We start from the raw sequence: 26,387 nt of genomic DNA, 5'->3' as shown, positions 1-26,387 counted from the left end.
AACCTATAGCTACAGAAATAACAATCATATTCCTTTTCATACTAAAGCCCCATAATTGCTCACTGTGACTAAGTGGGTCAGAGAGGATTATTTATTTTTAAAATAAATGTCTATAAATTAAGAACGTACAGCGAAGGTCCAGTGAAAGTCTGCTTTATGCCCTTGGAGGTGCTGTGTTAATTAGCAGTACTTACCATAATAATCAAGGTTGCAGGACCTATAAAGCTCCAAATGAAGTAGGTGTCGAGCCTCAACCAACATCTGTAATGAAACGCAAGGGACAGCATTCAAGGTCTGAGTGCAAGACATACATCAACAACAGTGGACTGACAGAGAGGAATGTACTCTGCAAAATAGGCTGCTGAGAGCCAGGAATTATTACACCATTGTTCATTTAAATGTTGAATTATAGGCACATTTTTTGACAGCACCATTGATGGAAGAAGATAATTAACTCTTGGGAAAAAAAAGCAGAGAAATGGCACAAGACTTGATGACAGCACATGTGTGCCAGCACTGATTTGAACTTGATGAGGTGCGGTGATCAAGCTTTCACGTTGTTAAAACTATGTCCCATTAAAAGCAGGAATAATTCCTGGCTTGAAAATATTGCAGAGTACTCAGACAGATATATGACCTTGAACTAAATTATTAATCACCTAATTTCCATTACATTTGGCAGGATCAAATTTGTAGTTCTCTTGAAAACTGCTTGCTTCATTCTGTTACATTTGTGATAAATGGATAGGATGGATTTGACAAGTACATCTGAATAGAATTGCAAACTTTTAAAAAAAAGGAGGGGCCTGGAATTGCGTTCAAGAGTGAAAATTATAGATCCCACAAACAGAGTTAATCACATAAAAAATTGCTTAAACGTGCTACTACTGATGAGATATTGTTAATGCAGAAATATGGACAGATGACTTCATTTGTTTCAACAAAGCATTCTCAAGGAGGATGGGATGGACAGTTGGGATTATGTGCACACAAACAGGACTGCGGATATTCAAAATCTGAAATACAAAGTAACATACTGGAAATTCTGAGCAGGACAGACAACTTCTATGGAAGAAGAAAGAAGATTAATATTTCCTGTTAATGACCTTTCATGAGAACTGGGAAAACCTAACAGATGCAACGGGTGTTAAATGAAACAAAAATGGAGGATGCTTATTTGAAGATTTTTCTTGTGCCAGCATTTCTGTCATTTTCTTCTGCTTTCATTCACAAAACATATTTTCTTTTGCACGAATATTTTTTTTTAAAAGAGTAGCAGTTATCCAGAGGCTTGTATAGTAATTTTGGTAATGCAACAGTATCTTTAACCAGCTGGTTTTACTGTAACACATCAGGAGCTTGAAGTTCAGAACCTGATGGGGCTGGGTTTAGCGAGATGTAGAAGCAGGTCTGGTAGCTAATCTGCCAATTTCCTCAGACCATTGTATCCTCAGGCAACATTGCCCCTGACAGGGGAAGGCGGCAAGTTGGGAAGGATAGGAAGGTAGTGGTGGGAGTGACTGTGGAGGTTGTTGTCATCAACCATTCCAATATATCAGCATCATTTTCAAAGGCAAATTCAACAAAACAGATTTCCCTCACTTGCAATCTCCTTCAGTCGAACTGAAAAGAAAAAATCAACAAGATGAATCTAGCAGCAGAGAGAGAAGTCAAGCTTTTGCAACAGAGAGAGAGAGAGAGAGAGAGAGAGAGAGGGAGAGAGAGAGATTGCACATTCTCCCTGTGTCTGTGTGGGTTTCCTCCGAGTGCTCCGGTCTCCTCCCATAGTCTAAAAATGTGCAGGTCAGGTGAATTGGCCATGCTAAATTGCCCATCGTGCCAAGTGCATTAGTTAAAGGGAAAAAGGGTTTGGGTGGGTTACTCTTCGGCGGGTCGGTGTGGACTTGTTGGGCTGAAGGGCCTGTTTCCACACTGTAGGAAATCTAATCGAATCTAAAAAAAGGAAAAACTAAAACCCTGGGTCTGTGTGAGCCTGATTTCACTCACTCATGCTTCTTCTGTCTAATTTAAAATAAACCCTAAAGCTATTTACTCCTCTTTCTGTGCACTAAATACTGGCCCAGGTGCACAACAGATCTCTTCAAGAGAAACAGGACAGAACAAATCCCTCTGGAGGGCACATTTCGACACACTCCCCAGTAGCATAACAAGGGCCAGTGATCCATGCAGACCCAGGGGTCCTTTCTATCTAACTGGGTGGGTGACCTATTCCTGATGAAGGGCTCTGGCCCGAAACGTCGATTCTCCTGATCCTTGGATGCTGCCTGACCTGCTGTGCTTTTCCAGCAACACAGTCTCAACTGGGTGACCCAGCAGCCAGAGGTCATCCTCTAGATGACCCTGTCTCCCAGAATGTAGTGGTCGCCTGCCTAAAAAAAACCATCTTTGAATTTGAGAATGTTGCAGTTATAGCTCCTCAATTACGCAGCACTCTTATTCGCCTGCTGTCACAGACTGCTAGTCAAGTGGGAAGTCCTCTGATTGGTCCCTCAGCTTCTAGAGTTATTTTTAATTGAGTGATGAGCCTGGCCATTACCTGGCTGCCCTGGTGAAAATTACACTGGGAAACTATTTCCCACACAATGTGACCCACATTTCACAACAATGGTGGGATTCAGAAAGTCTGCAGACTTTGTCCCACTCCCATTCACCAATAAAATAATCAATTGCTGAAAATGGCCTATTGCCCTGATATATGAAAGGTGAGAAGTTACGCCATAAATGAAGTTCTTTACTGACAAATGACCAACTGAAAATGACCCAACTTGATGTAATCATCTCCATCTGTATTCTTTGTGCAAATCTGTAGCTGTGGTGTGATAAAAGATAGCTAAATTATTCCAACCAAATTACTGGGAGCCCATGTTTATGAATTCATCAATCAGACAGAAGTAATCAGTGCTTCTGGTAATGGATTTTCAAAGCAAACTGAAAAACTCACGCTGTTGTTGTTCCATAACTCCGGTAATCCACAGCAGCTGAAACAGCAACAATAAGTGCAGGTACACCATATCCAACCAGATAAAAGTATTTTTTGCGGGAGTGCTCACTTTCAAAGACCTCCACTAACATAATGTAGAGCTGAACACCTTCCAGGAACATCCATGTGAATGCAGCCAGGAAAAAGAAGTGAAGCAAAGCTGCAAATACCGCACAAGCGATCTGTAAGAAACAAATAGACAGATAAGCAAGATGGATTCTCTTACTCCTTAACATTTACAATCCTGGTGAGAGTCAGGTATTACAATTATCATAAGTTCTTCGTAATGACGAGCTGAGGTCACATGTGATAAAGGCCCTTTCAGGCAACATGTTTGCACATTCAGTGGAGGCAGAAATTTAATGTTTACCTTGGATATTGAGTATGCAACCATCTCAAAAATCTCCATGACTTCTACAGAGGGCCACTGATGTATTTGGTTAGAGCTTTTTTTTGTGCCTGAGAGGGAGTAGAGTAACAATGATGCAAGAGAAATGATCTTGGGTGAGAAATGTAGGAAGTGGGGTTTAAGCAAATACAATTAGGGAGATAAGGGCTGTGTCCATTAAAGATCAATTGTTGTATTCTTCTTTCTCCACCAGTGTAGGTTATCTTCTTTGAATCATAAAGTCTTTGTCTATTGTAGCAAAAACAATGTTAATTGACTAACTCTCAGCAAGGGAATGCTTCTGGAATTTTAACAAATATAATGACTCAACTCATGACCCTCAACTGTCACTACAAAGATTTCGCAGTGGGCTTTGACCCACTTCACAGCCGGCTTTCCAAAACCCATCAGTCATTCCTGGAATCATTAAACTTTATAGACTTTGGTTGTTTTGACTTAAAACAGTTAAACACTAAACACACAGCCAACCACTAAGAAAACCAACAGGATGCATCACAAACACTAGCTTAAATGGACAATCTATCATTCCTTTAAGCACCAATTTGACTGCTAAGTAGACAGTTGAAAAGTGCTGAAGAATTATAGGAAAAATTCCTGCTGTTCACAATGCTTTACAAAAACAGTAATCTCGCCTGAAGAGTGGTGGATTGAAGGGAAGGAGCGGCTACGTTTTAATAATACCTACTCTGAGCGATCCTATCTGTCAAAAACAAGTCAGAAATGTTTGTCAGAACAGGGAAAAATGACATTGAACAAGTTAAAACTTAAAGTACATAAGTTGGCTCATCTGAAAGTGTTGATTCAATTGAGGATTACAGAATGTAAAAGTTTGTAAATTGCTTATTGATGATTAGTACAAATGATTTCTGACCATAATTTTACCAAATGTATGGCACTAGTGTATATGGAGGAGAGGATTAAAATTGTAGGAGGTGTAAGTGATTCATAAGTAGAGAAGGCAAGACACTTTTAGTTACAATCACTGAGTATTATGTGATGCCATTTTCAACCTTCTCACTGGGTCAATAATCTAAAGTTGAGCACCCAGTGGTTATTCTAGTACCCACCAATTTACATTCCAGAGAAACAAAAACAAGTCCTACAACAAACAGAAAACCAGATTTGCTAGGTTTCTTCCCAGTCAGTGAAGTTGAAAATTAGCCCCTGCATGTTCTGTCACATTCACTTTGGACAAATGAGGTATAAATTGGAACAAAGAGAAATTATTTCCATTGGTTGCATTGTACAAGCCTAAAGGGTATCGTCTATTAAAATTCATACTCGATCTTTCTGGAATAGAAACATTTCTCTGCAAAAAATGTGAAAGTCCCTTCTTGAATTAAGGTGAATTGTCAGGTTCAAATGAAGACTGGTTAACAAAAATCTATCAAATCCTTTATGGAACATGGGACAAAGGTGCATATATGGAGTCAAATTGCAGGTCAGCTATGAACAGTACAACAGACTCAGGGTATACACCTAGCCCTCGCTTAGTCATGTTAAAGTTGGTCCCTGCTAGATTTCGAGCCAAGATTTCACTTCTCAACGGAAAATCTGTCACTGCTCTTTCTCTGGGGTGACAGCCCCACCAAACTGGGCAAAGCAGGAAAATATTGTGTCCATGTCCAAAATCTACAGCAAAATCTAAGTCACCATGGTTTGGAAATTCAGTTAAGGTTGTTTTAGAGCTAAGGTTGAATGAAAATCTAATTGAAATGATTCAAGTCGGGAATTGTTCAAATAATGTTCAAGGGATTGATTGTACCTGGCAAGGTACATACGTTCAACTGCCCTTGGGAAGGTCCTGTTGAAACACCTTCTCAAACTACATCTGTCCAAGTGATGCAGGTTGAGTCACATTGCTATGAGGAAGGGATGGGGATCAAGGATTTGACCCAGTGACAACTAAGGAGTGGCGATAATTGATCCAATTCAGGATGGTGAGTGATGAGGAGGGCAACTTACAGAGTGATGGTAATCTCAGGCATCTGCTGCCCTTTTCCTTTCAGGTGCCCAAGGTTCTGGGTTTGAAAGGTACTATTGAAGTAGTCTTGGTGAGATGCTGCAGCACACTGTTCCAGAATATGCTGATGGCATACATTTGTGATTCTGGATGGGATGCTGATCAAGTGGATTGCTTTGTTTTGAATGGTGTTAAATTTCTTAAATGTTAGTGGAGCTGCACATAAAGTGGGGAGTATTTTGTCAGCCTCCTGACTTGTGTCTTGTTAACGGTGATCAGGCACTGGGGAGTCAGGATGCAAATTACCCACCACTGAATCCCCAGCATCTGACATGCTCGTGTAATCGCAGTACTTATGTAGCTGGTCTACACCCGCACCAATCAACCACACCGCCCTGTGACCCAACATTTCAACTCCCCCTCTCACTCAGCCGAGGACATGGAGGTCCTGGGCCTCCTTCACCGCCGCTCCCTCACCACCCGACGCCTGGAGGAAGAACGCCTCATCTTCTGCCTCTGAACACTTCAACCCCAGGGCATCAATGTGGACTTCACCAGTTTCCTCAATTCCCCTTCCTCCACCTCACCCCAGTCCCAAATTTCCAGCTCAGCATCGTCCCCAAGACCTGTCCTACCGGCCTATCTTCTTTCCCACCTATCCACTCCACCCTCCTCTCTGACCTATCACCTTCATCCCACCCCCATCCACCCAGTGTACTCTTTGCTACCTTCCCCCACCCCGCTCCCTGACCTATCACCTTCATCCCCTCCCCCACTCACCTACTGTACACTATGCTACTTTCTCCCCACCCCCACCTTCCTCTCATTTATCTGTCCACCCTTCAGGCACTCTGCCTGTATTCCTGATGAAAGGCTTTTGCCTGAAATGTCGATTTTCCTGCTCCTCGGATGCTGCCTGAACTGCTGTGCTTTTCCAGCACCACTCTACTCCAGAATCCGGTTTCCAGCATCTGCAGTAGTTGTTTTTAACTAAGTTTCTGGTCAATAGTAACCTCCGATCTTACTGATGGTGGTGGATTAAGCAATGATAATTCAGCTGTTGAATATCAAGGTGATTCTCTGTTGTTGGAGAAGGCCATTGCCTGACACCTGACTGTCACATGTCATTTCGCAGCCCAAGCCTGAATGTTGTTCACATCTTGTTGCATATGGGTATGTTTTACTTCAGTATCTAAGGAGGTTCATGTTGGGCTGAAGACTCTATGGTCACCAGTAAAATGACCACTTCTGATACAATGGAGGAAAGGTCAGTGATGAAGCAGCTGACAATGGTCGTGGCTCGGATACTACCCTGAGGACCTCTTGCAACAATGAACAGGTGCTGCAATGTTTTCCACAACCATAATCGTCTTCTTTTATGTCAATTAAGCCACTAATCAGCGGAGAGTCGTAACCTACAGACAGTTCGCACTGACTTCAACTTACAATGAATTTTTTAATCATGAGAAGGAAGGGCACATGTTTGAGGGGTAACAATACTTCACAGAAGGGAAGGTTGGAGATGGGGCAGCTTGTAAGGAGTCAAGAGTGAGTTTCTTTGAGGTACGGTGATGATAGATGTTGTGCAGCCTGCATACCACCAGGCAGGGGAATTAGGACTTTAGTGGTAATGTGGTCAAGGGGACAAGAGGAGGCTTTGCCAGATGTGATGGACTCGAAGACAGTATTAGGATTGCCAGGAGAATAATTAGAGACAGGGAAGGGTTAGGCTAAGTTTGGAACGGAGAGCAATTAAGAGTGTGAATAATTGAACAAGATCACAGAACAGTCACAATACAGAAGGGTGCCATTCAGCTCAATCTTGTCTGTGCCATCTCTCTTCAAGAGTAAGTCACCCAGTGTCACTCTCTACCCTTTCCCTGAAGACCTCTGGCATAGTGAACGAGGAGAAGGAAAAGATCCAACAGGCTATGGTCCCAACTTGTAGAGATTACACAAGCTCCTCAAACTTCTTTCTTAATGAAGAACTGAAGGTGGATCAGTGCGGGGGTGGGAGGTTTTTTTAGGGAATCATTAGTGGGATGACTGTGGAGTAGTTTTAGCTGAGAAAACTAAGACGTGGCATTTTTGACATGGACCAGCAGGAGATATCCTGTCAAAACTCTCACTCTGAGGAGTACATGTAAATCACAAACGGATGGAAATCAACATCTTGACCAATAATCCGACTGGGGTCAAAGCACTAGACTGGGCAAACAGTTTAGAAATAGAACAGAGAGAGAGAGAGAGTGTCATCCTTGTGTCAGAAATAATAGTTAAATTTAATAGCACAGTTTTCGTCATTTTAAGTCACCTGAAAGAAACAGAATGTTCAAACCAGCTTTCACGAAAAGGCACATGGTTTACTATTTCTTAAGCTTTAAAGGAGAGAAGACAGAGTCAATTAAGTGGAACATACTTTGTCTCTGCATTTTAACATCTTAATTATATAAAACAGCTTCAAAGTTGATCGTGAGCACCATCCTGCTATACTTCAAGTGGTATTCATCCAAGGAAATATTTTAAACCTGAAACTGTTAAAGTTGTCGACACACAGCCTTTTAAGAAAGTGATTGGATAAGTGTCTACAACATTTTCACTGGTTCTGTGACAGAATGAAACATTCCCATGAATGTTAACATTGGTGATGGTTGGTGTGAGGACAGCTGACTTGAGTTAGAAGCTTAGCATACACAGAGTTTCCAATGTAGTGAATGATGACACAGATTCAAGTTGGTTTCAATTGTTCCGTAAAGATTGCCAGACATCCTTACAAAATTGGCTTAGCATTTTTCACATGATGAGAAAAAAAACAGAGAAGAAAATGAAGTCCTACAAGCACCTGCCAAATTTTTTGTAGGGCTTAATTCCAGGACTATTGCGAGTTTCTTAATCTTGATCAGATTGATAGTAAAGAAGATTGGTGTCAACGGCTCAATGGGTTGGATGAGAGACAAAAATTGATTCATAAGGGTTCAAGGTTCTTTAGTCTTTAAATTTTCCAATAGTTGACCCTAACGATCAGCCTTAACTGCAAAGATCTTCAGCGAGGGAATATCTTGCTCTCATTCTCAAAGTTCTCACATACAGAACAATTTAGTTGAGATATTAGGGGATCACCATTTGGAAAAATACACTTTGTCCTCAGGTATGAGTGAAAGAAACTGCTGCATGGGACATCCTTTAATATAAAAGGATTCAATGTGAATACCATTTTAATTAAGTCCATTAGGTCTTTAAGTAGGAAACTAGACATGCTCACCGGTTGATCTGTACGATTGATTCCGATTAGGAAAAGCAACTCAGCCACAAAAAGACTGATGCAAAGATTTTTGTGAATGGTGTTTCGATCACTCTGAAGTCCGTGAAAGAAACAAAAGGTGAAGATGCAGATCAGGAGACAGACAAGTGATATCAGGATTCCAACCCAGGTAATAACTTCCAACAGCAGCTCATGGACAGGGTCACTAAACTGGAAACACAGTAAGGAAATGATCAATTAACAGACAAGCGTTATTAATGTATACGGCACAGAAATCTATTCTTATTGCAACCTGGCAAGATAAGGAAATAAATCAATCACAAATCATTGTTGCTACTTTTGATTTCAGAAAATTATTTTCAACCTAAAAAATACTCACATGTGGTTTCCCTTACCTTATGCTTTCTTTATTGGAACAGTTTATTGTACTTACGTACATCATTGATTTTCATAATCTTGCAATAATGACAAGATAGGCATAGAACCAAAGACTAATGAGTTATAATTGTCAATCTTTTTTTTTAAGAAACAACTTGCTTTTCCATAACGCCTTCCATTCCTTCAGTGTGCCTTGAAACACTTTACTGCAGATAAAACTTCTGAAGTATAATCATTGTGGAATGTCCACATTTGCTGATATAACAACACACTGCAGTTTTCCTTTTCAGGCAGTTTTGGTGGATTTGGTCAAGTTGCAAGAAAGTGCCCTACTCTCTTCAGAAAGTGCCATGGGACCTTTTATATCCATCTGTGTTAGATTTGGCTCAGTTATAGTACTCCCGGCTCCAAGCCAAAGGTTTGTGTGTTTAGTTTCTACACCATCAATCAATATCACTAAAATACACAGATTATCTGGCCATTATATTGAAGTTTGTGGGAGAATGCTGTGCACAAATTGGCCACTTCCTTTTCCGTTTTACAGCTGTGACTACACTTCAAAAGTACTTCACAACTGGTAGAGCTTCAGGACTTTGTGAGTTGCAGAGTACATAATTGCAAGGCTTTCTTTTTTATCCTTTTCTTTTCCAATCCTGAAATTCTCTCATTAATTTTCACTGACTCTTGACAATTTACAGTACGGTGGCTCAGTGGTTAGCATTGCTGCCACACAGTGCTAGGGATCCAGGTTTGATTCCCACCTTGGGTGACTGTCTGTGTGGAGTTTGCAGTTCTCCCCATGTCTGCGTGGGTTTCCGTCAGGTGCTTCAGTTTCCTCCGACAATCCACGCAGACATGGGGAGAACGTGCAAACTCCACACAGACAGTCACCCAAGGTGGGAATCAAACCTGGGTGCTGGTCAGGTGTATTGGCCAGGCTAAATTGCCTATAGTGTCCAGGGATGTGTGGGTTAGGTGCATTAGTCAGGGATAGATGTAAGTCATTGGTTAGGGGAATGGTTCTGTGTGGATTACTCTTTGGAGGGTCTGTGTGGACTTGTTGGGTTGAAGGGCCTGTTTCCATACTGTATGGAACCTAATCTAACCTCTTTGAACATACCTACAGCTTGCTGCCTCCTGCTCTGTCTCACTGTTTCCATCCTTCAGCTCTCTTATTCCCCTCCTTATCATGTCCTCTCACCAATGTTCCAACTCACCAATCCTCCCACTCACCAACACTTGCCATTATGGCTTTTTTCCAGCTTACCAGCGCTCTCTCTCTCTGATCATTCACCTTGCTGCCTCTCTCTTGCCAATCACATTCCCACTCATTGCTTCACTCTTTTTAATGCTGTGAGTGGAGGTTTGTGGGAAGTGTCACAAACAGGGAAGAAACGAGTCAGAGATTGAGAGGGTCTGCAAGCAGGAGTGTCAGGGCTGAAGTGTTGAGTATGAAGATTTTGGAAGGAAGCAGCAAATGAGCTTATTAAGGAAACAAGTTGAAACAAGCACGGTAGAGCCAGGGACCAAAAGAGTTGGAGAGAGAAACAAGAGTTTGAGATCAGTTCGACTAACAATCAGGAATGGGAACCGAAGATTTCAGGAAGAAGTGCGTTGCAGTTTCATTTCAGGTTCGCGCCAGACTGTGGAGACAACAGAAGTTAATCTTGGTTGCCAATTCCACTTGATGAATCATATCAGGTCTGGCTCTCACTTGTTAACTTCCTGTCATGTGGAGAGTCTATCAGCTGTTAGCTCATGGGCTAGTCCATCAGGAAGTGCACAGACTTAATAGCTTAAGCACATGGCACCTTGTCAGACTATTGCATGCTTGAACAAGGGCAGACTTTAAAGGGAACTCTGGTCAGCAGTCGGAATGAGAGACAATCTCCCCAATTTGAAGTGTTGCAGAGCTTTAAGCTTTTAGGTATAAGAATAAATCGGAGCTTGAGGTAACTGGCTGTCCCATATTAATTAGGTGTCAGCTTTGATGGAGAGCACTGTCCTATACAATTAGGAGTGAACCTCTTAGAAGTTTGGCCCCAGAAATATTTACACTTACTCTTACAATTTGAAAAAAAAAGTCCTGAGAGTTTTTAAATGTGTGGTTTCCAAGTACATTGAGATTCAACAGCCCATCAGCCATGAACAGACAGAAACTTGCCCATCAAGAAAGTTGATTGGGACTGTGAGTTTCAGTGATACCATCAGCTCAGAGTGATCAGGAACACCAATCTACTGCACAAGAAAAGTCAGACCATCTCAATGGTCTGATTATAATGGAAAACTTATTCGGTTGTTCTAGAATTGTAAAGCTGTGAAATTATACCATTTTATTCTTCTGCAAACCATGTGGGATTAGCTTGTAAAAATGATATTCCAATAACTTCACCCACTGTCTGCAACCAACCAATGTAATTTATTGTACTTACATCTTTATGTCAATGAAATGGTTTTATTTTATTAAGACATAAAACAGTAACACATGGCAGAGATCAAGGATAAGGAAATATAAAGCTGTAGTGTAATCCTAGGTGTCCATAAACCTTTCAAGCCTTACTCCTGTGACTATGAAGTAAACTCCAACCCTCGTAGCTATTTTCAACAATGTTTAATCAAACATAACTTTGGTTGTTTTGCATGAAATAGCATGAAGCTGCACCAGCAGAATTTTTAAAGAAAATATATAACCTTTCATTAGGAGATCAGTAAAACCCCTGTGATTAATGGAACATTTGGAGCTTCACAGCAAATCTGTGCTTTACCACTGTCACTGTAAACTGGTTGTTTAGATTAGCAACAGCAATTATACTTGCAACAACTTATCATCAGTCTAACAACTTGACTCAAGATATATAATACACACTGCTGAGAATACATGCAAGACTACAAAAGATGCTGCAAGACCCTTCAAACAATAAAAGGGCATGCAGACAGTAAGTTGCATTCTGCGTGTTAGAAAATTTATAACATTGAAAGAATTGTGTCAGAACATTACCAGAGTTGGTAAAGACGCTGCACTGGAACAGCTGCAGTCAATAATCTATCATTGTAACAGCTGTAGTTTGGCTGTTAATGTTGAACTATACAACAGTGAAGCTGCAGTCAGTTCGGTTTTGCTGAAGTCAAAGTTTGATTTGCTGCAGTGGGTGCAGAAGCAGATACTTCTGGTTAATGTCTGTTTGATTGGATACTGATCTCACAATGACTTGAATCCGAGTCGACAGAATAGATGGTGATGAGTGTCACCACTTTCCTGCCGATCCAAGTTTACCTAAATTAGACTGCAGCCATTATCAATCCGTTTTCTTAGGACTTCAGTAGCTTTCAGTTCCCATAGCTGCCCAACTAACATCAGTTTTATACTGCGGATGTTGCAGTGAGATAGAAAGGCAGCTACAGCATGACTGACTGCCAGCATTTGTAAACTGTTCACCTCCAGAAATTCTAGCACGTTGCCATTTGACTAGACCTTAAGTTAACTCTCCAGAGATAAAAAGTGGCAACATTAACAGTGAAAAAAAAAGCTCGATAGAATAGAGACAATGACAACTGTGGTCAACTTAACTGTTAGATGGGAGGCTCATGAGTTTTAAACATATATATTTCAATTATTTGACCACAAGAACAACATAGTGCTCTGCATCAAGTACTGTACAGTTGGGAGAACGTCACCTTATAATCACCTTTTTATTTCACAAATATACTTTATTCATAAAAATCATTTTTAAGTACATAAAGAAGTTCTAAAGAAGATTTACACCAAGTTTGTAGAGAAAAAAAAGACACATTGGAATTTGACATTCCTCAAGGCTTTCTGTGGTTGCAAACAAAAGCATTTTCTATACTTGTCAGACGCTATTTAGACACATTTTAAAGTAATGAGAGGGTCTAATATAGACACTCATTGTACTTTGGCAGAAAGATCTTAGATGGTGGTCTTTACGCACTGTGTCTTGGTAGCAGCTTCTCCTCGCTCTAGTATATCCCTTAGCACGTTTTCCTGAACTTTGGAATGTGTCAATCTGCAGTACTCAGTCGAGGTCAACTCTTTACATTGGAAGAACAATAAATTTCGAGCATACAAAACAGCATCATTCACCATGTTGATGGTCCTCCAGGCGAAGCTGCTGTTTGTCTCGGTGTGCATCCTGGGGAACAGCCCGTGCAGCACAGATCCCTGTGTCATGGAACTTCTCAGGCTGAACCTCAACAAAAACCATGGCCTCTCTCTCCAAACCTTCTTTACACAAACACATTCCAGATGTATGACAATCTCTTCACCAGGGCAGCAAGCAGTTGCAATAGTGTCTCGATGTTCAGGAATGATCTCACAGATAGTGCCATTCTCAGCACCAGCCAAGCTATGCTTTGGTGCTTTATTCTAACAATGAGTCATTCTGCCAAATGACTGCTCAGGGAACCATCCGACAGGATCAATTCTGGCTTTTCCCACAGGCTCTTGAGGATAGTACATACTAACCACTGCCTGATGGGCCTGTGGTCAAAGATGTTGCCCTTCACAAAATGTTTTCAAGAGCGACGGGTGATATGGAACAGTCCAACTACTTGGAGCATTCCATGGCAATGAGACCAGGCCCATCCAAATCAAGATTGGGGACAGGTAGAACCTCAGTACACAATGACACTCAGTATTCACATACTGAGGGTCGACTTGCAGCTTGATGCAGCCACAAAGATGGCCATCAGGATAGGGCACCTTTGGATACATTCTTACAACTCCCCAACCCTAATCGGAGCTTTATACATGGTGTTTCAACAGACAAGGTCCATCGCAGACCTCTAGATGAAGTGGAAGATGGCTCAGGTGATTGCAATGGTGCACATTTGGGGAATGGGCCAGACCTGTACCATGTACAACAAATGAGAGAACGTCACATCTGATGATGAGGTTCTTACCCACAATGGAGAGGGAGCAGTGCTCCCATCTGCCCATTTAAGCCTCACCTTGGTGATACGTTCATCTCAAATTTTGGTGCATGCCCCAGCCCTTCTGAACCATAGTCCCAGAATCTTCAGATGATCTTCCCTGATGGTGAAGGGGTAAACAATCGGTTGGCCCAGAACATGGCCTTGATTTACCTTGGCTCCTGAGGTCAGTTTGAACTGCTTGCAGATGTTCATGATTGTCTGCACTGACAGCAGATCCAAGTAGAAAAGGGTGATGCCATCCAAGTACTGGGAGGCCCGGACCTGGAGGCCTCCTCTGCCTCTTCCCCCTCAGGCTCACATGCTTCCTGATGTATTTAGCAAAAGGCTCTAGACAATACACAGACAAGGCAGCAGAGAGATAGTAGGTATCCCTGTAACTTTAGAGCTGATGAGGAAGCTTTCAGATTCCTACCCATTGATTGAGATGGCACTAACGATGCTCACGTAAAACAGTCAGATCTAATTATGGATTCCCTCTCCAAAACCCAGTTTGGAGAACACATCTCTCATGCAAGTGTGCGACATCCTGTCAAAGGTCTTCTCCTGGTCAGACTAATGAAGTTGGTGACCACCATGCTGGAGCTGTGCTGGGTACCTCGTGGTTCCCGATATCAGGAGGTGGAGTTATACCAGGCCCCTCAAAATGTTCAGAGTTTCCAGCTCGGGGGTGGAAGTACTCATCTCCTTCTCTTTCTTGTTGACCTCTTCTTCTGTTTAGGCTGGTAGTCTTGTTTGTCAGAAGAAAAGTGGCTGGTGTGTCCTTCATACAACGGTCTCTTTCCTCTCCACTGCTAGCATGTGATGGCCCTGCACAATTGAAGCATTTTCCTTTTGAGGTTTCTCCTCACCAGTAATCTTCCCTTTTTGTTCACTGTCTCCTCATCCATTGACTGCATTCTCAGGTAGAGATTCAATGTGTTTCTCACTCTCTGGGCGTCTTCCTTTCTCTTTTTGCAAGTCTGGCCTTCGTCCGTCTGACCCTTTTCTCAGTTGCTTCACTGATGCCTTTGGGATCCATTGCTTGCGTTGCCACTTCTGTGCATATGTGCATCCTTCCCCATCTCACCCTGCCCCATCTTGGGCAGGCCTTGTACAAGTCCCCTCACAGTTTGAAGCTCTTTGTCTCTTTGCAGTCCTTAGTCAGATGACCCTCCTGTCCACAGTTTCTGCAGAGGGTCACTTTGCAGATTGCCACCTTTTGCCTTGACTTCCTACAGGTAGGCACACTGTAGCTGCCCCGCAGAGATCAGGTAGCCTCAGCTCCCTCCAATCACAAAGCTGGAGGGTGGGAGGTAGATGGTCCTGCGGATATCCACCTTCAGGGACACCTTGACCTGCGGCATGCTGGTCCAGGTTCCAAAGGAGTCCATGGCATTGATGCTGCCTCCTTCAAGCTGCATGTACCTCCCAGGGAGGTCAGGACACCTGCTGCCGGGACTTGGGCATCGTATCTCATTTCTCCTCAAATAGCTTCAGGAGACATTAGTATTGCTTCATGTTCCAGAAGGTCATGACAAAATTTCTGGGGAAATCCTGCTGACAAAAAACATCCCCTGCTTGGAACCTACAGTAATCCATGAGGATCCTATTCACGAAGATGATCTGATTGACCAGAGTTCAATCTATGACCTTTTTCATAGTCACCCTGACTGTGTTTGGGCATCCTGGCCTGAGGTTTGGGCACTTTCAGAGGCCACAGTTCTGGTTGGCTGGATTTGACATTGGGCCAAAAACAGTGTAAAGATCAACCATATGAAGCTCAGCTCAACCAACAGTCACTCAAGGTCTAATTACGAACTAGTGATGATCTCAAAATCCTCTGATGACTCACAACTCGGAGCCTAGACTCAGTCTGAGCTAAAAGCTTCCATGCAGCAATATTGGAGGACTTCTTGCTTCTCCATTTGGTGAATCCTGGCTGCTGTTTGATTATCAGGCAGAGCCGTACAAATGCTATCACTACCCTGATGGTGACATCAGCAGAATGAAGCAGTGACTTCTCTCTTTCGACTAAACGTGATGTGACAAGCTCGACAAGGTTTTAAAACTGATAACCCTTTACAGTTTGTATTTTATATAGTTGGAAGTTGATCAAACTGTTAAACTAAAGTAGAGTTTGAGGTCCATTTCAGCCAAAAGAAACTTACGAAGTGTGTGTATACACACACACACACACACACACATATACACACACACCAACACACACCTCCCACCCTGGTTATAATCTTGTCCAGCCTCTTCTGTCAGGCAGAAGATACAAAAGCTTAAATGCATGTAGCACAGGTTCAGGAACAGCTCTGTCCCTGCTGTTATTAGACATCTGACTGGTCTTCTGAAATTTCAAATCTAATGTTAATCTTGCTTTTTGTACACTTTCTTTGCAGCCGTAACTTTGTATTCCTCGCTCTGTACAATCAGCTTTTGATTTTTGAATGGCATGATCTGCCTGGACTGCATGCAAAACAAAACTCTTCACTGTGCGGAGGTACATCTGGCAACAATAAACCAAATCAAATACAGAATAAAACATTACCAGGTAGCAGGGCAGAAAGAATAAGAAAGATTGATTGACTTTGACGGTATTAGGCAAGAACTTCCAAAAGCTGATTGGGGGCAGATGTTTGCAGGTAACGAGATGGCTGGAAAATGGGAAGCCTTCAGAAATGAGATAACAAGAGTCTAGAGAAAGTATATTTCTGTTAGGGTGAAAGGTAAGGTTGGTAGGTATAGAGAATGCTGGATGATGAAAGAAATTGAGGGTTCGGTTAAGAAAAAGAAGGAAGCATATGTCAGGTATAGACAGAATAGATCGAGTGAATCCTTAGAAGAGTATAAAGGCAGTAGGAGTATACTGAAGAGGGAATCAGAAGGGCAAGAAGGGGACATGAGATAGTTTTGGCAAATAGAGTCAAGGAGAATCCAAAAGGTTTTTATAAATACACTAAAGACAAAAGGGTAACTAGGGAGAGATGCTGCCTGACCTGCTGCGCTTTTCCAGCATCACATTTTTAAGCTCTGATCTCCAGCATCTGCAGTCCTCACTTTCTCCTAGAGAATAGGGCCCTCAAAAATCAGCAAGGCAGCCTTTGTGTGGAACCACAGGAGATAGAGGAGACACTAAACAAGTATTTTGCATCACTGATTACTGTGGAAAAGGACATGGAACATACAGAATGCAGGGAAATAGATGGTGACACCTTGAAAAATGTTCATATTACAGAAGAGGAAGTGCTGGATGTCTTGAAATGCATAAAAGTGGATAAATCCCTAGGCCTGCTCCTCGGATGCTGCCTGACCTGCTGTGCTTTTCCAGCACCACTCTAATCTAGACCCTGATTAGGTGTATCCTAGAACTCTGTAGGGAAGTGGTTACTGGGCCTCTTGCTGAGATATTTGTATAATCGATAGTCACAGGTGAGGTGCCAGAAGACTGGAGGTTGGCTAACGTGCTGCCACTATTTAAGAAAGGTGGTAAGGACAAGCCAGGGAGCTGTAGACCAGTGAGCCTGACATCGGTGGTGGGCAAGTTGTTGGAGGGAATCCTGAGGGACAGGATGTACATGTATTTGGAAAGGCAAGGACTGAGTAGGGATAGTCAACATGGCTTTGTGCGTGGGAAATCATGTCTCACAAACTTGATTGAGTTCTTTGAAGAAGTAACAAAGAGGATTGATAAGGGCAGAGCAGTGGACTTGAGCTATATGGACTTCAGTAAGCCGTTTGACAAGGTTCCCCATGGGAGACTGACTAGCAAGGTTAGATCTCATGGAATACAGGGAGAACTTGCCATTTGGATACAGAACTGGGTCAGAGGTAAAAGACAGAGGGTGGCGGTGGAGGGTTGTTTTTCAGATTGGCAGCCTGTGACTAGTGGAGTGCCACAAGGATTGGTGCTAGGTCCACTACTTTTCGTTATTTATATAAATGATTTGGATGTGAGCTTAAAAGGTATAGTTGGTAAGTTTGCAGATGACACCAAAATTGGAGGTGTAGTGATGAGCGAAGGTGACCTGGGATTATAACAGCATCTTGATCAGATGAGCCAATGGGCTGAGGAGTTGCAGATGGAGTTTAATTCAGATAGATGCAAAGTTCTGCATTTTGGGAAAGCAAATCTTAGCAGGACTTATACACTTAATGGTAATGTCCTCGCAGTGTTGCTAAACAAAGAGACCTTGGAGTGCAGGTTCATAGCTCCTTGAAAGTAGATTTGCAGGGAGATAGGATAGAGAAGGCGGCGTTTGGTATGATTTCCTTTATTGGTCAGAATATTGAGTACAGGAGTTGGGAGGTCATGTTGCGGCTGCAATGGACATTGGCTTTTTTGGAATATTGTGTGCAATTCTGGTCTCCTTCCTATTGGAAGGATGTTGTGAACCTTGAAAGAGTTCAGAAAAGATTTACAAAGATGTTGCCAGGATTGGAGGATTTGAGCTATAAGGAGAGGTTGATTCAGCTAGGGCGGTTTTCCCTGGAGCGTCGGAGGCTGAGGGATGACCTCATAGAGGTTTATAAAATCATGAAGGGCGTGGATAAGGTAAATAGACAAGTTCTTTTCCCTGGGGTAGGGAAGTGCAGAACTAGAGGGCATAGGTTTAGGGTGAGAGGGGAAAGATATAAAAGAGACTCTAAGGGGCAACTTTTTCACACACTGGGTGGAACGTGTATGGAATGAGCTGCCAGAGGAAGTGGTGGAGGCTAGTGCAATTACAAAATTTAAAAGGCACCTGGATTGGTAAATGAATAGGAAGGGTTTGGATGGATATGGCTGGTTTTGGGTGCTGGCAGATGGGATTAGATTGGGTTGGGATATCTGGTCAGCATGGATAGGTTGGACTGAAGTGTCTGTTTCCATGCTGTACACCTCTATGACGCTATAGGAACCTAACACTATCTGTTTCCCTAAACAACCTTTTAGAGATATTATTACATACATCTGGCACAGATAGGACTTGAACTCAGGTTACCCTAGTTCAGGGCATGGACACTACCATTGCACCACAACTGGACCTTGGAGCCTAAAACTACAACATCTGAACTGGCTGAAATCAAGCAACAATTAATTGTTACCAACTATATAAAAAAATTGGCCTGAAATCACTGATTGTATTGTTTTCAGTGCAGGCACATTAATGTCTGTAAATCCTGTCTCTTTAACACAAACAGTGCAATGAAAACATAGCAATGACCTCAGATATATGGGAATGCATTTTTAAAAATCGATTTAAAGAAAGAGCTAAAAAGGAAAGGATCAATTTATGTCAATTAAAGAACTTATTTTTCCTTTTGTGAACATGGAAAGCAGTTTAGAGACAAATAAAAAGAAAATGTGGGATGAGAATCTCAAACATAACTGATTGAAAAATAAACTGAAAGGAATAACTCTTAGAGGTGCTGCTCTACAGCTTTATCACCCTTAGAAAAACGCACAGAGTGAATGAAATAATAAATAAAACAAATAAACAAATAAAACAAATAGTATACATGGCTTTTAAGATGCAATTGCTTTTAATGTCTTAAGATATTAAAATATTTGCAGACATTGCTCTCTCACCAGTCACGCACCGACAGTAATCTAGCCTGTGGCTTTTGTACGATTTTGCACAAGAACCTAACTGTGATGCAGTGTGGAGGAGGGAGAAAATTTTCAGATTGTTACATGTTATTTATCATTGAGTAATAAAATGTTGCTATTGTTAGATGATCACTAAACAAGGTGATTCAAAATTCAAGGGTTCTAACTAACTTTAACATCCAAAATGACTGAATCAATGGGATGAAAGAGCTTTAAATCAGATAAACACGATGAAGATCTTAACGTGGCTCAGCTCAATCTATGTATGACAAACATCAAGAAGGAATTTAGTGTGGAGCTATTGACTCAGTACATGTTGAAATATTTCACCTTGTGTCCAGTTTCCTTCACTCCTGTGAACAGTACTTTTTCCATGATGCACTGTAAAATAGTTAATACTTGCTTTGATTCTCAGAAATTTCATTTCATTTCACTGGCCCAGCAATATAGAGCAAGTACAACCAGTTTGATTGAGATCCTCTGAATTAACAGAGATTGTTTTGATTTCCAAATTAACCAATCAATCATCCAATGCTTGGACATAAAGACCTGAAACTTTCTGACCTGAAACTTACCTTAACATCTTTGTGCGCCATGAGGACGGCAAAGTTTGTGAGATGATTACAGGAACATGTAGTGTGTGTCCTGTTTGAGCCCAGCATTCTGCAACCCTGTGTCGACCAATATCCTGTCATGGTGCGCTTTGAGTAGCTCCAGAATGAGCAATTAGGGTTAAAATTGTTTTGGAGCTGCAACAAAAAAAAGATAAAACCTTTCAAACTGTGACAAGTACCATCTCTCCTCCTGTGAGCCAGCTCTTCAATACATTCATTCCTCAGTCAAGAAGCAATCTGTTACATGTCACATTCTCCATGTACAAGCTATAAAATTCAGATTGCTCTCAAGCACTTCACTATTACCAAATTAATTCTTTGGTTTTGATTAATTTGAAACCACAACTAAAATCAACTCTGTAACAACCATCTGCTTCATTTGCAATTCAGATCAAGCAATTTAACAGTGCCTGCCAATTGTGTATTACTGTGACCCCATTTGATTATTAAAGTGGCAATGTCCACTGAACATTGAAAGAGAATTGAGAGTCAGCAAGCCTGTCATTAGACCTTGATTTAATTGGTGCATGAAGAACATACCACTTAGTTGAACCAAGTTGTTTACCAGGAACATTTTAATAAGAATTAATAAAAAAGAACAGGCAGCCAGCCTGAAATTAGAATAGAAACATACTGCTGAGCAAACCGTCAAGCTCTCTGAAGGCATCACAGATAGATTGGATTGAGCAATTATATAGATTGTTTGGAAATTCCAAAGTGTTTGGCAGATTTCTATATGGGACATCTTCTAACTGAACAGAACATTGTGGTTTGAGAGTGAAACCTGAGAGTGGTGAAAAGATGGGCGACTGACAACACTGTCGAGAATTATGGTAGCGAAGGGGAAGGTGTCAAGAAGTGCTCCGTAGGAATCATTTCTACATCCTTACTTGTTTCTCATCTGCACAATTTGGCAAGTAAGTCAAACCTGCCAACAACTGAAAAATGGACATGGCCATGGGACAGAGGAAATAATTAATGGTTTGAAGGGACTTTGGCGTAATTATACAATCAGGTAGACAAATCAAAGTTATTAACAAAAAGTAACAGAAGTATAGAATAAGTGAAAAGTAGGGGCACAGGGTGTATTAGAGGAAAAATATCTAAGATGTTTGTGACTAATAACAAAGTTTTGAATGTGTTTTTCTGCATTCTTGCAAACAGCAGCAAGCCTTCCCTTAGAAATGGCTGACAGTAACAATAGTTTGCATTATTGAGCTGACATAAAGAAGTAGCTAATGAACCTGATATAATGCTTATTTTTATAGCTGAAGTTGAAGACTACAATTGTAACACTTTGGGATTTCTGATAATAGAAGATCTTGATGAAATTTTAAATGAAAAACTCTAATATCAAGTTAAAACCAGACCTCAAGAGAATAAAACAATGTAGATGGGAAATATTGACCAAGAGGGAGAAACTAATGTCTACACTTCAGAAAAGACAGTGCATCCTCCTCCACTGTTGTGGTTATTATCTAAGTAGGTGTCCCCAAACCAACATACAGTCAGATCCCAATGAGATTTTAAGACTTTACTGCACTTAAGAATGTCGTCTCATTTTAAGCTCTCTAAACACATTGATCCCACACAACTAAGGTGGTTAAAATTGTTTCAATTGTGTTGGAAAATGTGGTTGGAAAATGAGATTAGAGTTATTTTTCTGACTGGCACAGACTCAATGGGTCAAATGGTGTTTTTTATGTGCTGTAGACCTCTATGACTCTATGAAAGACCAATTTAGTTGCCTCCGACACCTACAATCTTTTAAAACTGTCATTTGGAGAATTCAAAATAAACAGTTTGCCTGAACTTTATCACCTGATAGAATAGTTGCAAATTGTTAATGCATTGTTTGACATGGAATAATTGAACATACTTCTTTATTTCTGTCAACTCAGCTATATCTGAGTGAAGATTCAAGTAATGTTAATGATACTGGAGAGATTTGTAAAGACTCATCCACTATCCAGCAAACAATTCTAAAGAAAATCAATACTTAGTTGCTGCAGAATTTGATTATGCTTTAAATATCTCTTTAATTGTTAAAATAATAGATGGAAAAGCACCTCCCAAATAGCTGGCTGGAAAGTTAGACTATATCTTGGCTTTGCCTGAGAAATAGTGTCTCCCTTCACTAGCCTGATGGCTCCTTTCTCTACACAACAGCACATCATGGAATCTGGCCTCAAAAGGCCTTGGTAGCCAGTCGAGATATTTCTCACAGTTTCAAGTATTTCTGGAAAAATACTCTCACAATATTTTGTGACTGTATCATGTCAGTTATTAGAACATAGAACATAGAACAATACAGCACAGAACAGGCCCTTCGGCCCACGATGTTGTGCCGAACTTCTAACCTAGATTAAGCACCCATCCACGTACCTATCCAAATGCCGCTTAAAGGTCGCCAATGATTCTGACTCTACCACTCCCACAGGCAGCGCATTCCATGCCCCCACCACTCTCTGGGTAAAGAACCCACCCCTGACATCTCCCCTATACCTTCCACCCTTCACCTTAAATTTATGTCCCCTTATTAATTCAGGGCTTCCCAAATATTTTCCTATTGTGAGCCCATTCCTTGACTGAAAATTGTCATAGCCTTCAGTGAGATCAGAGGTTGTGAGGGGATGCCTGATGAGAGCAAGGGCCTGTGGGAATGGAAACATGATGCAATAACTCTGTTGGAGCTCTATGGTGGCCCTTACTTCCTGAGAGATTGTAATCCCATTTTGGCTCATAATACCCACCTTTTACTTTTGCAGATGAATTGAAATATCTCAGATTACAGGTAAAAATCTTTCGATTACAACCTGAGTTATAAGAAAACTCCATGAAGTTAACGTGATTATGAAAAACAAATGCTGGACAAACTCCGCAGAAAAACTCATACAAGACTTGAAACATTAACTCGGTTTCTCTCTCCATAGATGCTGCTAGACCTGCAATTTCTGTTTTTATTTCAAACTTCTCACATTTGCAGTATTTTGTGTTTATGTTGGAAGTTAAGTTTGTTGCAGAAGAATTGGGTTTCAGTTGAAGGGGAACTGGTCTTTGTACCTGGGAAAGAGGGAGTTGTTGCATTTGAACAGGTTTTACCTGAACTATGCTATGATCAGTGACCTGGCAAATCAAACACATAATTAGCACATTAGATATGGCTTCAAACTAAACAATGATGGTGATGCTTCAAGCTTAGCAGAGGTATTTAGGCAGAACTAAGCAACAGTTATTCTTATGGATTATGATAACCAGAATGCAACAGAAGGACACACAAGTTTGCATGAGCAAATAGGGTCAAGAGCAAGGAAGCATGATGAAAAGACAAACATAAAGGCTTCTTTTCTGTATCCACACAATATTTGTACCAAAACAGATATGCTGATAGCACAATAAAAATAAATATGTATGATTTGATAGCTATTAAAGTCATGTGGCTGCAAAGTGACCCAGGGTTAGTACTGAATATTTATAGATTGTTGACATTTTAGAAGCACAAGCAGAAAAGAAAAAAAGGTGGATGGCTCTGTTAATAAAGGATGTGATCAGCGCAGCAGTGAGAAATGATCCTAACTCAGAAAATCAAAATGTAGAGTCTGGATATGGAGAAATATGAAGTAGCAATGAGTAAAGGTTACTGGAGGAAGTAGTTTACCAGCCACCTAGTAGTGGCTTCACTGTAAAACAGGATATAGATCAATAATGCCAGGGACTTGTGGGGAAAGGTATTACAATTATATTGGGTGGTTTTAATCTTCACATAGATTGGACACATCAAATTGGTAAAGGTAGCCTAGAGGATGAGTTCATTAGATACACTTAGAAAAGTTTATCTTTGAAACCAAGGAACAGACCATATTAATATGGAAAGAGAGGTTTAATTCATGATTTCATAGTAAAGAATCCTCTAGGAAGAGTGATCACAAAATGTGAGAATCTTATATTTAGATAGAACGTGAAAAACTTGGTAATGAAATTAATGACTTATGTGATCATGAAAGTATGAAGACCGAATTAGTGAAATTGGACTGCAAAACTAGATTAAAAAGGTACAAAAATACATCAGCTGGAGCAGCCATTTCATAAGGTACTTCATTATTTTCAACAAATATTTATTCCATTGGTAAAGAAACAGTATGAAAGCTATGAACCACCTGTGGCTAACAAATATTTAGGCATGGGATCCAACTGAAATAAAAGGCATTCAATATTGTAAGGATCAATGGTAAGTTGAAGGTTTGCAGAGTTTAAAAGAAAAAAAGGATGATTTTAAAAAAAAACTGAAAATGGATTATGAGAGTAAACTAGCAAAAAAAATGTTACAGCTTCTCTAAGCATGCATAAATGAAGTAAGAAGTAAACATCGGTTCCTTAGAGGATTCTCCTTGGGGGAATTGATAATGTTAAACATGGAAATGGGAGATAACAAACAAATATTTGGTATGGGTCTTCACAGTAAAAGCACTTAAATAATCTTAGTAAAGGGAAGAGGAACTCAAAAACAATCACTTTTGTTGACTAAAAATATAGTGGGGCTTTCAATAGTAAGTAGCAATAGTGAGGGAACACACAGACCAGGGAAGCTAAATAGTCCCTGCATAACTGCCCTGGAGTGAAACAGTGACTTTATCAGACTAAGGATGAAGAGAGAGGCCTTGTGGAGTAAAGGAAAGACAGAAACAAAGGATTCCTCATCTAAGATGTGCAACTGCTGACTTAATCCATTGTAAATACTGTTTTCCTAGTTTTAGCCTTGTTTCTCTTAAGATTTGTGGCCAGTGGAATAACCGTCTAGCTGAACTGGTAAGGGATGGAAACATCGAAATAGAGTTGAACAGGCTTGAAGGCGACAAACCTGAATTGTTTTTGTTTGAAGTATTGGCTAACATCATCTTGACCTTGGAGAAAAAATTGACTCCAAAGACCAAGAAAGAGGCTACCATTAGGGAGGTGTCTGTTAGAACAGACCAGCATGCAGACCTCAGGCTGAGGAAGCAGGTGGAACAGACTGCTGCACAACAAGAGCAGATCCATCCTTGCTGTCCTGTCTCCAGGTTAAGCTTTGTGGCTGGTCCTGTTGGAGGGATACTCTGAAGACGTGTTGGAATTATAACAGGGCTGGGCACTACAAATGAGACTGCCCTTAACAAGCACCACCACCATGTCAGTCAGGTGCACTGCTTCCCACTGAGAGCCAGGCTGGGGGAGAAAGGTCCTTTTACAACATGGCTTGGTCTTATGTAAAGGGAGAGTGACATGACCTAGAGCAGGCATGAGATTTGAAGCATTGTGCTCAACTGGATGTAGGAGCAGTGATATTAACTGTTGCTCACCAATTTTTACAAAATCACCTTGCCTAGGCAGCTGAGATGATCAATGTTTCCACCCTCATCCAGATCTCAGCTCTTCAGAGGTCAGGTCATCCCCTATCATGGCGGAACAAGCTCTCCCTCTTGGAAATCCAGTTTTAGTAACCTATCTTTTATGGTAGCTTGTGACTTGATCAATACTAAGTGGAAGTGAGGTAGTTCAGAATAACTGTGGTGTCAGGGTTGAATGTTAAGAAACATCAGGGACTCCTTGAAAAGCATGTTTGGTAATCAGCATGAGTAATAATTTATGAGGTCAGCAGATGGGGCTTAGGAGTCATTGGTCTTGGTTCATGCAAAAAACGTGGGTCAGCCTGTGTGATACCCTGAGATTGTTTAATTAGTAGGGAATTGGGCTGTTCTGTCACTTTGCCCACACCTCTGCTGTTCTCAAAGGCTCCTTGATAGCTGTGTCTTGCTAGAATATCACTGGTTACGTGTAATGATACTCTTACTGGTATTACCCTGGGAACCACCCTTGTCACTGGGTGAGAAAAGTAGTGCAGCCATGCAGATCACCAGTTTCAGTAACAAGGCTTCTTAGCTCCAATTCAGAATGCCCACTGAGGTCCTTAAACTTGCCACTGTCATGAAGATTGGACCAACTGGAGAAGATGTCCCTAATCACATTTCAAAGATGGACCTTGGTGACTTAAATGAGGCCTCGGTGACTTAAAGAGAGGGCAATTTCTTTCTATTCTCGCCAAGTGTGAGAAAATGCTCAGTGAGGATGTTGGCAACACTGACTATTGTGATCTGGTAGGGAACGAGACTGAGACTAGAGCCTTTCCACCCTCATCTCTGACCTATCACCATTACTCCCACCTCCATCTACCTATCGCACCCTCAGCTACCTTCCT

The 26,387-nt window shown here is 41.2% G+C and overlaps 1 protein-coding gene across 15 annotated transcripts in view; it reads right to left on the bottom strand.

Moving 5' to 3' along the window:
• Positions 1-26,387, bottom strand: part of LOC140490074 (adhesion G protein-coupled receptor L3-like) — a 652,730-nt gene that overhangs the window by 82,520 nt on the left and 543,823 nt on the right. For all 15 annotated transcript variants that reach the window (XM_072589074.1, XM_072589083.1, XM_072589073.1 and 12 more), the window contains 4 exons: positions 20,117-20,290; positions 8,636-8,845; positions 2,963-3,183; positions 195-261 (listed from right to left, as the gene is read on the bottom strand). In XM_072589074.1, the coding sequence (XP_072445175.1) occupies positions 195-261; positions 2,963-3,183; positions 8,636-8,845; positions 20,117-20,290 (672 nt within the window). The remainder of the gene's footprint in view (positions 1-194; positions 262-2,962; positions 3,184-8,635; positions 8,846-20,116; positions 20,291-26,387) is intronic.

Source organism: Chiloscyllium punctatum, chromosome 2 (assembly GCF_047496795.1).
Source record: "Chiloscyllium punctatum isolate Juve2018m chromosome 2, sChiPun1.3, whole genome shotgun sequence".
Lineage (NCBI taxonomy): Eukaryota > Metazoa > Chordata > Chondrichthyes > Orectolobiformes > Hemiscylliidae > Chiloscyllium > Chiloscyllium punctatum.
This window is presented reverse-complemented; position numbering and strand designations above follow the sequence as displayed.